We start from the raw sequence: 15389 nt of genomic DNA on the forward strand, positions 1-15389 counted from the left end.
GTTTTTCTACAATATACTGATCCTCCAATTCTTCCTACCCCTTTTAGAGGCTATTTTTTTTTTTTTTAAATTCAGCTCCTTTTCACCTTCTCCTTCTTTTTTTAAATACCAAGAAAGTGAAAGCAGTTTCAGATAGATAGGATAAAAAAAAAACTTTTTTTCAAAATCTTTGAAATTTTTTAACTAAGTTTCCCTTCCTTTACCAAAGCATTTTAAAGACTGCTATTCAGCTATGACTTCTAATTGTCAATCATCCAATAAGCATTTGTTGATCTCCTCAGGCTGCCCTTCCCCATCCCTCCCTCTTAGGAGATGACCGACTAAGGCTCAGTACATCCCCTCAGCTCCTGTGTGTCCATTTCCAGGCCTTTCTCCATGCAGGTTCTTCCTCATATCCTGCCTCCTGTCATGGGGATGGTGTCCCTACTGCTCTCCAGGTAGTCTCTACACAGTGAACTTAGCCCCATTCTTTCCCCCCCCTTCTATATCTGAACCAACAAATTATAAAGAGGTGGGTAAGGTGGAAAGAGTTTGGTCTTTGTAGTCAAAATTTCACCACCCTCTGGGCAAGTTAGTTAACCATGCTGAGCCTCACAGGTCAAGTGGAAGGAGACCCTACTTCAAGAGGATCATGAGAATAGAATGAAAGAATGCGCAAAGGGGTTAGTAGACCACCCAGCACACAACAGACACTGCCTTCTCCCTCTCTTCTGGCTCCTTCCCCTTTTTTCACAAAACAAAGTTCAAAAGACCTTCATTTTTAAAAAAGCCCTGTCTCATTCTCAAACAGTGAACTGCTCTTTTTCCTTCCTGTCGGTCCGAGCATATTCAGCTTATCCTCACGGTTGATCCTTCCCGCTCCCTATTCAGCTCATTTCGGCCACTACAGATTGAACTCCTACTCAGGACTAGCTTAGCCCATTTCATGACTCTCCCAAACTCTGAATTCAATATGCACTTCTGAACTGACCCCACTTCAGCGCTAACCGCTGCCCAGTACTCTGACCTCGGGGCCCTGCTTGTTCCTGCGTCTCCTCTAACTTCTCTCAACATTTCTGTCTCTCATCTTTTTGCATCTGGTCTCTGGATGGTCTCTTCCACTCCTGTGGATTCAACAACCACTATTTGCTTAGATTTCCAACCCTCTCTCTCTCTAGTCCAAATTCCAATCCTCAGGCCCCAGACCTGAATTTTCAACAGTTCATAGGGAACTCTCTTTAGAGCTTCCACGAGCATCTAAATCTGCAAGTTTGCTTTTTCACTCATGGCTCCTATTTCCCAAATGTCTTGACTATTAAGTCAATGCTCAAGCAAGAAGCCTGGGTCATCTGGAACGTGCCTCTCTTCTATACTCCATGTTCTGTATTGGAGTGGCACAAATCCCTTTGATTTTTATTCCCACAGTATCTCCTGAATTCACCCTTTCTATTTCCAGTGCCTTAGTTCAGGCCTTTGTCGTTAGTCTCCTAATACAAAAGGCACATTTTGATATACACACATACATATTCTTTTAATGCAGCAATACTTTCAGATAGATACTATTATCCCCATTTTACAGATGAGGACAATGGAGGGACAGTGTCATTAAGTGACTTGCTCAGGGTTACACAGCTGTGTGCAAGGCCCTGTTCTAAGCAATACTGGTATAGATAACTAAGAGACAGGTACACAAATGAGTACCTCACAGACAGCTACTTATAAGTCAATATGTTAGGCATTGTAACAAATATATATACAAGATGGGAGTGTTATTTTAAGAAAATTAATCTAACAGTACTAATCTTAAAAGGCTCTATCAGAAGACAGAAACACTGAAATCAGAGAAATTAGCTTCTAAACTAATAACAGCCTCCTGGCTAATACAGTGATCAGGTAAGATCCAGTGAGGAAGGTGATGATGGTAGATGCAGTAAGACTCGAAAAGGGGCCAAATGCAAAACATTTCTAAAGCAGAAATGATAGTAACAGGTTTAATGTAAGAAAAGGAATCAGACTTACATTTTTAAGTCTGGGAAACTGAAAGAAGGATGTTAGTAAGAAGAAAAATTCATTTGAAGGTATACTGAGTTGAAGACAAATTAGGACTGCTCTGCTCTGAGAGAATGTAATCTTAATATAGTAAGATTCAGAAAGGAGACTTTTAAAATTGTTAGCACCCAGGCTTGAGTAGTATGTAAACAAAGAATTTTAAAGTATTTTAATTAGGCTCTGTACCAGCAGGATGGCCTCTACATATTTTCTATGGTTTTATTTTCTCCTCACTTTCCACTAGTCTCTATTATGAATTCTGTTCTGCATCATCCTTTCCACAGAAATGAGGCATGGCTATGATGTAACAAAGCTGAAGTCTAAACATGCAAGAACCTACCTACCCAAAACTGATCTGAAAAATGCTGGTTTTGCTCAGCACTCTTCTGGAACTGGTCTGTTGGAGTTGCTTTCAGGGTCAATCTACAGTCCAAACTTTACCAGCACACTTTATTTGTTAACATCTCTAACCTGATCACCCGTTAACTTAGCTCTGAGTTAATACTTCCTACGGTTTTCTCCAAAATAAAATCTACTCTCAAAAAAAAAGGGAGAGATTTTTTGAGCACCGAAACTAAGGGTATTCCAGAGGCTGTGTCACAGACTGCAGGCAACTTTAAGAGAGGCTTTCCAAATATTCTGAGGAGTGGCAACATCGCTGTGGAGAAGGGGTTCCCCCACTGAGAGCAGGGCCTGTTTCACAGACGTGCCTTTCACATAATCCTTGAAGCAGCCACACGAGAAAGTACAATCATCTTATGCTAATGGAGAGTAAAAGAAGGTCCAGAAAAGTTAAGTATCTTGCTCAGGGTCACAAAACTAATACATATCAGAGCCAGGACTTTAAAAACTTATGATTTTGGTACTGTATCGTGCTGCTGCTGATAAAATAAGGACACTGCTTTCCAATGGATGGAAAAGCTATTAAACAGTATCACTACTATATAATCCTATCTCATATGGCCATACGTTGAATACTGTCTTAATTTCATTTGTTTCCCCACCACTTTCTGTAGTCAATTAATTCAGGATAATATGAGCAACCAGACATGAAAATTTGTCATAGATCTTGAATTAAGTCTACCTTATAGAAATACAGAATGTTACAAATAGAAATGTCTTTAAATTATCAGGCCTGACTCCCTCTGATTATGTAATATGTAATATAATTATTACATGGTTTAAGTATGTCACAATCCAGGTCAACAAGCAAATAGTTTTCTTCTTCTTCTATAATGTGTTCAACTGAAGGCTATTGTACATTTATCATCTTTTTTCAGGCACTCTTAGTTCAATACAGACCGCAAGTTTTACTTATTCCTCCTTTAAATTCTACTCATTCACCACTGGAACACTATACACATTTATATATAGCAGTCGCTTATACTATGTTAAACTGGGTTGGAAGACTGCAGGCTTGAATTATTTAAGAGAAAAACATTTCCACTTGCCCTGCCAAACGCGTTGATCAATGTTCACTTAAGTGATGTAACCATCTCCTCTCATTTTGTAAGGTCTACTCTCTCTCTTCAGGTGACTAAGCAGTCTGCAATCTTCCTTCCTTTAACTGGATAATTTTCAGGCTTGTCTTATCCTTCCGGTTTTTACAACTTCACGCAATCATTTTCTCCTGTGAATATGGGCGAGGATTTCGTGATTAGTCTTTCCTTAGCACACACGTTTCTAGAACTCTCCAGATATCTTCCCAGACACTGGTACAGTGCAACACTTTATCTACTCTGGTGTTCCAGACAGACTGGCTACTCTTCCACAGCCATCTTTTCTTGCTTGCAGTCTTACTTCTCCTTCTTGGATTGACCTTCCTGTGTCCTCCACACATCCTTCTGGCTCAGATGTGTCTTCTCCCACCTCCAGACCTGTGTGGCACTTTTGGTAATGTTATCACCTAACATTGTAAACACAGTTACTGTTTATTAAGCACTAACTATGTGCTGTGTCTGGAGCCTTATGTATGTAATACAAACTACCCAGCTTTTCCTCCTACAACAATACACCTCCAGTCCCCTACAAAGCCTGTCACTTATAGGCCTAGCACAGTGCCTGGCACATAGCAGGTGCTCAAGTAGCAGGAGCAACTATTATTATGATTATGAGAACAAGCACCATTTGAGTTATTCATGTTTGACCCCAGTGCCTGGCAGTGTCTGGCACATTCAACACGTTTATAAAACCAACCAATGAAGAGAACAAATATTAATGGCTCTAAGATCCTTATGAGACAAGCTGTGCAGCCAGCCATTGACTGCTGACACTAACTCTTCAGAGTCCAGACAGCAAAAGTACTCAGTTAACAGAGATGGGATTGGGGAGCCCAGAAGCATGGCCTGGAAGTCCAGCAGGATGAGTGGTACCAGATTCGGGAAGCTCATTGGCTAGTGGCTGCAGAGGCTGAGTATGGAAGATGGCTTTCTACGGATTGCTCTGGGCACAAGCCAGTATCAGTTTGGCTTCTCAGGTGTAGATGGCATGGTCAAACCAACTCCCTTGATGAGGGAGAAAAGTGGGACTGTAAGAAAGGCTCCTGACGATGAAGGGGGGCCTGGTTCTTAGAGAATGGAAGCCTACACCTGCGGCACCCACAGAGACCCAAAGGTGAAGCTCTAGGGCCCTGGGATTTAGCAGTGGCCGTCCAGGAAGTAGTCTGCTTTAGAGTCCGGCAGGAGCTGTCGGGCCCCGTGACCACAGTGAGACTCAAAGGCAGATTCAAGTCTTTGGCAGTGCTAAGTTGAAAAGGGGATGGTGTAGTGGGATGTCAGAGAGAGACTTGGTTTAAGGAAACAATACACAGCTTCAATTACTGACACGCGTTGCTTAACGACAGGGATATGTTCTGAGAAGTGCATTGTTGGCAATTTCATTGTTGTGCAAACATCAAAGAGTGCACTTACACCAACGTAGATGGTATAGCCTACTGCCCATCTAGGCTATATGGTACTAATCTCACGGGAACAATGTCGTCTACGTGGTCCGTCATTGACTGAAACGTCACTATGTGGTTCGTGACTGTACTGAACTGGAGTGCAAGAAGACTTAATGCCCCAAATATGGCAGACTAGTTGTTTGATTTGAAGACTCGTTATTCAATTTGGGGCATTCATTCTGGCAGGGCTAGCAGCAAGGTTGAGATCTGAAATAGGACTCATATTCTGGGATTAAGGGCAGGACTTGGCCGCAGCAAGGTTGTTGGCGGGCCAGAGAACCTCCACTAAGGGTCACTGGCACACAGTACAGCCTCTCAGAGCACACAATCTGCTTTGCTTCAGTGTTAAGGATTTCGAGATGCCAGTATCTACAGATGGTGAAGTACGGAACACAAGTCTGTTCGCCCTGGCTTAACAAACATCTAATTCTTTCCATACACTTGTGTCCCCCTTAGGCTGTGTATAGCTGGGTACCTGCTTGATCTCTTAATCCCCAGACAGTGTTTTTTTCTCTAAGTGAGCCCCAGATACAACCACTTACAAGTTGAAATTACTCTTTACAATCACAAGATAGTTGTTTCATCCTCTGATTCTGGGACCACAACTTGTTCCCATTAGGTCCCAGAATCTAGGTCTGCACACACTAGCAATAAAAGCGGTCCTTTTCCTTTAAAACCAACCAAACCAAACAAATATACTACTACTAATAGTAATATTAATAATAATAAAACCTTCCCATCACCTGGATCTTCAGTAAGATCACACCTCTTGACTTTCACTTCTTCAGATACAAACTGCCTATCTTTTATTGTTCCATGGTTAGTTTACGGTTCTTTAGATTTGATATCCCTAAGTGTTTTTTGCTTCATGCTAAAGCAATATACACAAACCATGGACTATCTGGGTCAACTACCCATCTGATGATTGACTTTCTTCTACAATACTCCCACCAAGTGGTCATCTGGACTGTACTTGAACACTCGGAATGACTGAGAACTCGCTGCCTGCAGAGACAGCATATTTCACCTTTGGATCACCTGTTGGAAATAACTGGTTTGGGCTGAAATATGTCTCCCTGAGTTTCTATCCACTGACTCTGGCTCCTCTCCTTAGGGCCATATGGAAAATATAAACTTATACATGGCCCCCTTCAGATATCTGAATAAAGTGTCAATATCCTTCCTGAGTTTGTTTGCTTTGTTTTGCTGGATAGATGTTCCCAGTGCCTTCAGCTATATGTTGTTGTTGTTAAATGTTCTCACCAACGTCATCTCTCACTTTTCTGGACACGGTCAAGATGATCCATATGCCTCCTATCTAGCCCAGAGCTAGATAAATTTCAGGTGTGATCATATCAGCTTTTTTGGCAGCCACAACACACCGCTCATTCACACTGAGCTTACAGACAATTGAATACCCCTAAATGCCACACGTATTGCTGCTAAGCCCATGGCATATCTATGCGATTGTTTTAGGTGGAGAATGAGAAAGAGAGGAAGGTTTATTTACCACATTGATACTTCAAGAAATTTGGGCTCCAAAAATTCAACCCGGGATTGTACATTCCTAATGATACACAAGCCTGTGCTCAGTTTGCTAGCCCAAATGATTAGACCAACTCGTGATGAGTCATGAACTAGATTCCAGCTTAGGCTAGTCAGCCTTGCTTTATTTCATGGCCTCAGACTGCAGTCTTCTTCAAAATTACTCATCTTTCAAATATACGCTATTTATCACCAGAAGACCTGGTGGAAAGAGTATAAATGATTCAATGCATTATTACCACTGGAAAAACACCTTAAAGATAAGTACATTAACCATGGTATATTTATGACATCCCATGGGAATATTATATCCAAGTACCTTTTCCTCGATTAAAAATAATATTGAGGTAACACTGTATAGATTTTCAAGATATTTCAACTTAGCTTATTCGATTCTACGTGAAATGGGTATTATTATCATTTATAGAGAAAGAAACTGAGACCCAGAAAGGTCATGACTTATCTATGGTTACATGGCTAAAAAGTGGCAGAACCTGGTCTGAACCCCGAGTCCATGGATACCCAGTCCAGTGCAGTTCCCACTGTACCCATGGCACTCCAACACAAGTGTGGCCCATCCCTGACCTTAAGGCACTAACATCCAAGGAGTTCTCCTCTAGGTCTTAAGCAACACGTGCTCTACTTGCTCTGCCATCCAGATTGAAAAAAAAGGTCTCAATGAAAACAGGTATTACAACACTTAACAGATGCCAAACTCTAGCAATCATAGAATTTATGAGAATTAGCCCAATACTTTAACTTTAGAGATTAGGAAGAGGTATCAAGTAATTTACCTAAGGCTGCAATTACCTAATAGCAAAACCAGGATTAGAACTATTTATATACCTAATTCAATGTTCTTTCTGTTACACTGTACTGTTTCTCAAAATACAAGTAGGCAGCTGTCTGTTACCTAAAGCTAGGACATTTCTGAAAATGGGGTCTGATAAGTATTATCTATAACTCAAGAATGTTACGGCCAAGGATCCCACCAAACTCCTAACCCAAGAGAATATGGATGAGGAGGCCAATCAGAGAGGGATGAACCATGACACACTGAACCAGAACTTCCCAGTAAACATAGCTGTGCTAGAGGAAGTAGCCCCCAAGGGTGGGCTCCCTCCCCCAATATCTACTGCTGTTGGAGTCACTCAAGGCCTTGGACTACTTGTGTCCTAGATGACCAGGGTGCAAAGACAGCTGAGAGTCTTATTGAAAGGAGAAGATTATGAATCTGCCACAGCCAAGGGTGGTCTTTTTAAAAAGCAGGCTAAATAAGCACCTATTGAGTTAATATATGTAAAAAGGACCCAGTAAGTGACTATAAACATTTATAAATACTGATACAGTGTTCAATTTGGTTCAGCAATCATTTATACAGTACCAATCATATGCAAAGCGCTAAAGATTCAAAGACATGTCATACCTCTATCTTCAAGAAATTTAACAGATTTAATATTATGGCAATACAGAAGTGGGAACTTAGGCCTGAAGGAGCCAGGAAAGGCATTATTGAAGAGGAGACACTTGAATTGGATCTTAAGGCTTAGGTAAGAATTGTCTAGGTGAAGAAGGAGATGAGCAAAGGCAGAGGCATGAAGTAGTGTGGAGTATTTACGTGCCTAGCAGTGGTTTCACAATGCTGGAGCCCAAAATATGGGGCAGGGAAGAGTTATAGCATGAGATGAGGCCAAATCAGAGGGCCTTATGCCATACCACCTTGGACTTCGGCTTAAACGAATGGAGAGCCACTGAAGAACATACCACTTTGGGAACCAAGGCTGAGGGAGAATTTGAAGGTGGGAGGCAGGAAGACTGATTATGAGTTGGTTGAAGTAATCTAGGAGATGATGAAAGCCTGTACAAGGAACGTATAAGTAGCAACAGGAATGTAACAGATGCATCAGATAAGCCACACTCCAGAAAAAAATGAGGCTATTGAATGATGTCATCTGAGGGCTGCGCTCTCCTGATCTAAATATTTCTCTCAGGGCCTCTCCTCATGCCTGACACTTTCACCATCAGAAGTTCCTTCTGTAGGATCTTTAAGAGTCCCCGACTAAAATGGAGTTGACTGGTACACTGCGGTGTCTGTCAGCTAGCATTAAGACAGGTTCCAAGAGTTTGCTGGGAGTAAAGGAGGCCTTGCAGGGTTGGGCAGGGCTAGTCATGAGCGGAGAAGCAAGAGACCCAAAGCAAAAACAAGGGACAAAAAGTTCAGGCTGCTAAAATGGAGACAAAGAAACTTCATACGTCACCATTTTGGCTGGGCTGGCCCTGCTCTGCTAAAAAAATCAATTTGCAGTCAGCTTGGGTGCTCTGTTCCAAAGTCTACATAAGAATAACAGCAATAAAATAAACCCTAGCAAAGAAAGAACTGTGATTTCCGAGCTAAGGAACACCATGTAGGGACAAATTAACCCAGAAATTGGGCCTTTAAAAAGTTGCTTAGGAATCAGGTCATCTCAGATCTTTTCCACCTTGACTCTAAGTGAAATATGGCTAATGTATTTTCATTTCCAGTAAGTGTCATGTTTAACTTGGAAATCTGACAAATACCAAGAACCTCTGCCCCATAGTTCACAGTATTATCGGGAAGATCAAACAGGACAAAAAGAGGCAAAAGCTTTTGTGTGCAGTAAAGTGCTAAATGAGGGCCAAAGCAGCCCCTCTGGCTCACAGGAGAAAAGAAAAGAGGTGGGATCTCCTTGGTGGGGCCCTTGCAAGGATTGCTCATCAATGACGATCATATTTAGTCATATTTGGATCAAACTTTAGTCCTTCAAATGTTGATGAGCAGAGCCCACAGTCCCTTAAATACCTTTCCTAAGGACTAAAATTAACGCACATTGTGAATTTAAAAGGAACACCTAAAAACAGACACTAATACATTTTTAACAAATGAACTCTTTCTATAAATCCAGCCTCTATAATGAAACTCTTTTGTCACAAATAAGCATGTAAATAGAGGAATTTATATATGACTAGATTATTAGAATCATATTTTATTAGACTTAAGAAAGGCTTAGATCATCTCTATAGACTGTCTTCCTAGCCTCCTTCACTCTCTTGCCTTTCTTACAAAAGGAAAACTGAGGTAACAGTAGATCTCAGATTAAACTGCAGATTTCCTGACTCCTCGTCTAAAGCTCTTTTGTCTATAAAATAATTTTTAATAAAATATTTCAAATGTAAAGAAAAGCAGAATAATAAACACCCAGATTTTTAAAATGCTAATAGCATATGCTTTGAATCTTTTTAAAAAGAGAATTATGACATTATATATCAGCAGATGACCCCCCGTTCCTCTACCTCATTCCCCTACCTCCTTCTCCAGGGGCAACCACCATATTGAGGTTGTGGGGTATTCCATCCTTCCTGTTCATGTTTTCATTCACTTACCAAATGATTATATATCCGTAAACCGCACCATGTTGCCATAGAAAGAGCTGGTCTTCAAAACAAGGACGAGTCCTTCACTCTAGTAGGTTTGCATGCAGTTAAACCTCCGAGGTTTGCCTGGATATTTCAAAAAGAAACTAGGGCAGAGCGTAAAGTCTTCTTTAACGATTACCACAAAAGGATCTAGTGAAGTGTCTTATTATTTAGAGTGAAAAATAAATTGGGCAAATATAAAAATTTTAATACAACCTTTTTTTTATCCTCAGGTTAGCGTTTCATATTTGTGAAACCCTGGCTTATAATGACCTAATGTGAACGACCTGTTACCGAACAATAGGGAAAGATGGATTAAGCAATTTAACTAGTAATAATAGTTTCTACTTCTGCTTCCAGGTCCAGCTCAAATGTCACCAGCTTAATGAATGTGTCCTCGATTCCATCAGAATTAATTCCTTCAACAGCATCTACTGAGTGCCAAAGCTCACGTGGATACAAAATTAGATCAGACCCAGTTCCTGCCCAGAGCCCAGAAATAATTACACAATAGTGTTTGATAAATGCTCGAACAGAGGTCTCCACGAGCGGTTAGTACACTGTAACTTTTCCTAGGGCAACTGGAGAAGGCTTTACAGAGGAGGTGGCATTTGCACTGTGTCTACGAGGAGGAGGAAGAGGAGTTCACAAAACACTCCAGGCAGGGAGACATCGAACGAGAGGGTACAAAGGATGCTACGTTATTAGTTTTAGAAAGACAACCAAGGATAGACATTGAAGGCAGAGAGAGAAGTCAGAAGACTGGCAACAAGTCAAGCAAAAGATGACACGAGTGCAGGCATGAGCGGGAGGGGGAAGGGTTTTAACAAAGTTCAGGAGATGAATTTAGCAGATCTTGATGCACGATTGTTCGGGGAAAGAAAGAACACGCAGGAGCTGGGCACGACCCCCAAAGCCCTGGCGAACGCGTGGGCAGGGAGGCCACCAACTCGAACAGGAGCCACCAGGCAGCAGGCGCGAGACCTCTCGTGGAAGAGGCGTCACATGAGGCGCTGCTTTCCTTTCAGCGGCCAGAAATCGCCCCTCTGAGCGCCGCAGCACGTTGGAGTCTTTTCACGTCAAATTATTTAAATCTGCTGTGATGACAAGTCTGTCCCATCCTGAAGTCCTGGAGGAGACGCACTAGCTCTCGCTGGTCTCCTCCTGCCCTCGGCTCAGAGCCTGGACACAAAAGCCCTCAAACCCTGCCTTTCTCGAAGACGGCGCTCCAGCCCACGCTGCCACCGTCGGTTAACATTCACCCAGGAAGGCCCAAAGCGCGAGGCGGCGGCTTGCACAAAGCATCTCGAGCATTCGGCCGGCAGCACCTGCGTCCCGGCTCCCTCCGCGCTGATCTTATCTCATGTCACCGGAGGGAGCAGGAGTCCTGTTTCACAGACGCCGCCGCAGAAGCCCAGAGCGTCTGCACCCCTCTCCCGGGGCCGCGAGGCCGGCGAGCGGCGAACCCAGGATGGGCCGGCTCGGCCTGTCGCCCCGCTGCCCAGGGAGGCTGCTCGCACGGCCCCGGGCTCCCCGCGCGCGGCCTGCCCGCCCGCCCCGCGCCGTCCACAGCGCCCCCCGCCCCCCGAGGAAGGGCCGCACGGCCCTGCCCGGGCCCCAGCACGTCGCAGGGTCCTCTCCGCGGCCCGCGGGTCACCGGACCCTTCACTCCAGCGACACGGGCGCGGCCCGGGCTCCGACTGCGGGGCCGGCCCTCGGGGTTCTGAGTTCTCAGGGATAAAAGCCCTGGAAGACGCGGTGCAGCTGCTGCCCTTGGGACGCCGCACCCGTCCCGTCCCTCCCCTTGCGGGCCCGGCGGCGGCTGCCGTGCTGTGGAGCCCGCCCCGCGAGGGTCTAAGGGGGCGGAGGCGGCGCTGCGGCGGGCGGCCCTTCCCCTCAGACCCTGGCCACTGCCGCCCGGGGGCCGCGCCCCGGCCTCCCTCACCGCCCCTGCAGGTTCTCGTTCTGCCCCGACTCTTCGGGGCAGGGACAGAGAGACGGCAAGAGAACCGCGCCGGGGACCAGCACGAGCGCGTCCACGGACGACGGGACTCACCCGGCGTGAGGCGAAGGCGCGAGGCCTAGAGGCCGTCCCACCCGCGGAGGAGGCGTGTCCCGGCGCGTGCGGAAGGAGGTGCGAAGGACGGGGGCGGTCCCTCCGCGAGGCTCTAGAGCGCTGATTGGCTGCGCGAGGAGGGGGCGTGTCCTCACGTGAGCCCTCCAGGGACGAAGGGCGTGCTAGTCGAGCGCAGGGCTAATGCGCGGAGCTGGCAGCCCCCGCCTCCTCCTCTTCTTTCTAGGGGCAAAGGGCAGGCAGTTTGGATCTGGACATCTGCAGTTGCGGACTGCAGCCATGGCGGGGCCTGAATGGCCGTCGCTGGAGCAGTGCTTGGAGAAGCACCTGCCGCCCGCAGACTTGCGGGAGGTGAAACGCATTCTCTATGGCAAGGAGACCAGGTGGGGGGCTCAGAGGCTGGGAGGGTGGGGAGACCTTGGGGCGAGCGAGGGGGGTCTGGGGGACCAGGGAGAGTGCTTCAGGATCTGAAGGGCTGCTCTGAGGGAGGGTGATGAAGTCCTGAGTGGGCGAATAGAGACCACAGGAAGTTTGGATGTGACGGCTCTGGGGCTGCACAACTCCGGGGTGACCTTTACAAGCCGTTTCTCCTCCCGTTGCCGGGAACCGGAAGGGAAAGGACTGGGTTTTTACTCTCCGGGGCTTTCGCTGTGGCCGCCCAACTCTCCTTCCCTGCTTCCGGTGATGAGCTTCCTCCCCAGAGTCAGGCGTGTGCTCTGGGTGTCTGTCTGGGTCAGTGCCTCCAGCAAGTCAACTGATTGTCCGGTGCCGCCCCTCCTGCCTGTGGTGACTCATCCTCTGATGGACCCTTGGAGGTAGAGGCTGGCTGAATCTGGTTGGTGGAGGAACTTTGCCCACTGGCAATCCACTGGAGTTAGTTACTGTGCTCAATGCAAACGTTTTTCCACTCCCAGCCTGCTGGACACTGGGTATAAAGCTGGAGGACACTTCCCCTTCCACTCTTGTTTCTCTTCAGGCCACTTTTCTCAAAGCAACCAGAAAATGTAAATCATATCCTCTTGCTGCTTTGCTTAAAACTCTCTAAGGGATTCCCATGGCTCCTAGAATGAAATTGAACCTCTGACCCCATGCAGCTCCTGACTAAATGTCCTTCCACTGCCTTGCCCATTTGCACGTTCCCCCAGTCCAGCCAGACTGTGTGCTCCCTGACCTTGTGGCAGTGACCTTTAGGCAACAGGCTGATCAACTCGCCTGAGGCTCTCGGGTGTTTTTGGATCAGTGGTTCCCAGCCACTTGCTGCTGTGGAGTTACTGCAGGGAGGCCAGACCTTAGATCTGAAGGTGTTTCCACAGCCCGTGGATGGTAAAGACCGCAGTGGGAGTGGTACAGAACTTTGTGGAAAAGGGCTCTTCATTCCCAAAGAGGGTAAGGGGGACTGGATGACCTTCAGAGCCCCTGCAGTGCGCTCGTGCTGGACTACTACTTTCCACTGCGCCTATAAGGGCTTGTCCTGGGCCGTGCCTCTTCTAGCTGAGTCTCTCAAACAAGACGTCTTAAAGCAAGGGTCGGGGGAGGGTCTCAGGCTATAGTTTCTAGGGATGGGACTAGGTTTGTTTTAAGGGTGAGGTGGGCATGTTCTCCTAGGAAAAAGATGGAGAGAGCTCCTGAGTGTCGGGGGAGGGAAAGCACAAGAGTCTTAGGAAAAGAGAAATATGTATCCCACATAGGTTCCTGGCTGGGCACATTCTGGAGATCAGGGTAAGAACTACTCTGCATGAGGGACCTCATGTGAGCATTTGGATCGCCCCAGAGTGGGGAGGGATTCTAAGGGGTGGTAAAATGGGAGCCAAATTCCATTGACTGATGACTGCCAGGCCTCCTCCTGGGCCTTGGCTCACAATAGCTGAGTAAGTGGCTCCCCCTTTCCTCTCTTTTTCCTATTCCCTTTTCTTGGTTCGCTTCCACTCAGCCCTGGGCCCTTCCAGGCTTTACCTCTAGGGTATAAATCCTTGTCCTTGTGATTGGGTGGGATTTGGCTATGAAAGGGATTGCGAACTGAAGGCAGAAAATTATTAGTCATTTAAAAACCCTCCTCCCTGGGGCTGGCCCCGTGGCCGAGTGGTTAAGTTCGCGCGCTCCGCTGCAAGCGGCCCAGTGTTTCGTTGGTTCGAATCCTGGGCGTGGACATGGCACTGCTCGTCAGACCACGCTGAGGCAGCGTCCCACATGCCACAACTAGAAGGACCCACAACGAAGAATATACAACTATGTACTGGGGGGCTTTGGGGAGAAAAAGGAAAAAAATAAAATCTTTAAAAAAAAAAAAAAAAAAAAAAAAAAAAAAAAAAAAACCCTCCTCCCACTCAAAGCCCTGCTCATTCCTCACAGCCTGACTCAGACACGGCACCTCTGTGAAGGCCTGGTGGAGCGGAGTCCTCAGCCCTTCCCTGGACTCCCTCTGCACTCCACACAAGACCAGCTTCTCTCCCGATTACTTTCTGTATCCAAAACAAAGACAGTGCTTAGTAAATGTTTGCTAAGTGAATGAGGTAAATGGGCCTTTACCTGTGCCAGACAGATGAAATCCCCAAAGAACTTTGACTCAATTTTAAGACAGCCAGAACCAAGAAGCATTCATTCATTCAACAAACATTTATTGCGCGTTTGTTTTTGTCTCAGGCACTAGGGGTACAAGGATGAGTAAGCCATGGTTGCAGCCTTTGAGGGTCTTTCCATCCTTTGGTGGTTGTCCTACATGTGAGAGAAGGATGCAAGGAGAGCTGGAGAGAGTTTACATGGATGGAGTTGGGGGCAGGTCAGGAGGGCTTCCCAGGGGTGCCGTGCTTGAGCTGCATCCTGGAGGAGTTGGAGGAGTTGGTTTGGAGACAGGATGGGCTCAGGTACTCCAGGCCAAGGCCCCGACCAGGGGACATGTCCATTCGGGGACTGCGAGTGTAGACTACTGTGGGAGTCGCCCAAGAGAGGAGGCAGGAGTAGCTGGAGTGGATCTGGGGGCTCTGTATGTCCTGCAGAGGCAGCGGGATTTGTCCTGATGCTGGTGAGAGCCTTCTAAGAATTTCAAAAGGGCAAGTGAACACTGAGGACGCCGAAAGCACACACAGTGCCTGGGCGTGGGAAGGAAGAAGAGTTCCAGAGGTCTTGGAGAGGTCACTGGATGGTGTGGATAGCAGGTGTGGCGGAAGAGGCGAGGATCGTGCTGACCTCTGGCTTGGACCCTCAAGTGGCTGGTGGATTCATCTGATGAGGAGCAGCTTCAGGGAAGGCTGATGAGTTGAATTTGGGGTGCTGTTTAGTTTCCTAGGGCTGCTCTAACAAATTACCACAAACTGGGTGACTTTAACCAAAAGAAATTTATTCTCCCAGTTCTGAAGACCAGAAGTACAA

General features: G+C 46.3%; 1 protein-coding gene across 4 annotated transcripts in view; it reads left to right on the plus strand.

Moving 5' to 3' along the window:
* Positions 1 to 12150: 12150 nt before the first annotated feature.
* The window catches only part of UPB1 (beta-ureidopropionase 1), a 28273-nt gene continuing 25034 nt past the window's right edge, over positions 12151 to 15389 (plus strand). For 3 of the 4 annotated variants that reach the window (XM_070628198.1, XM_070628199.1, XM_008536685.2), the window contains exon 1: positions 12158 to 12406. In XM_070628198.1, the coding sequence (XP_070484299.1) occupies positions 12207 to 12406 (200 nt within the window). In that variant the 5' untranslated portion in view covers positions 12158 to 12206. Of the gene's footprint in view, positions 12407 to 15389 lie in introns of all 4 variants that reach the window. The other variant, XM_008536684.2, reaches the window with a different exon arrangement.

Source organism: Equus przewalskii, chromosome 7, assembly GCF_037783145.1.
Source record: "Equus przewalskii isolate Varuska chromosome 7, EquPr2, whole genome shotgun sequence".
Lineage (NCBI taxonomy): Eukaryota > Metazoa > Chordata > Mammalia > Perissodactyla > Equidae > Equus > Equus przewalskii.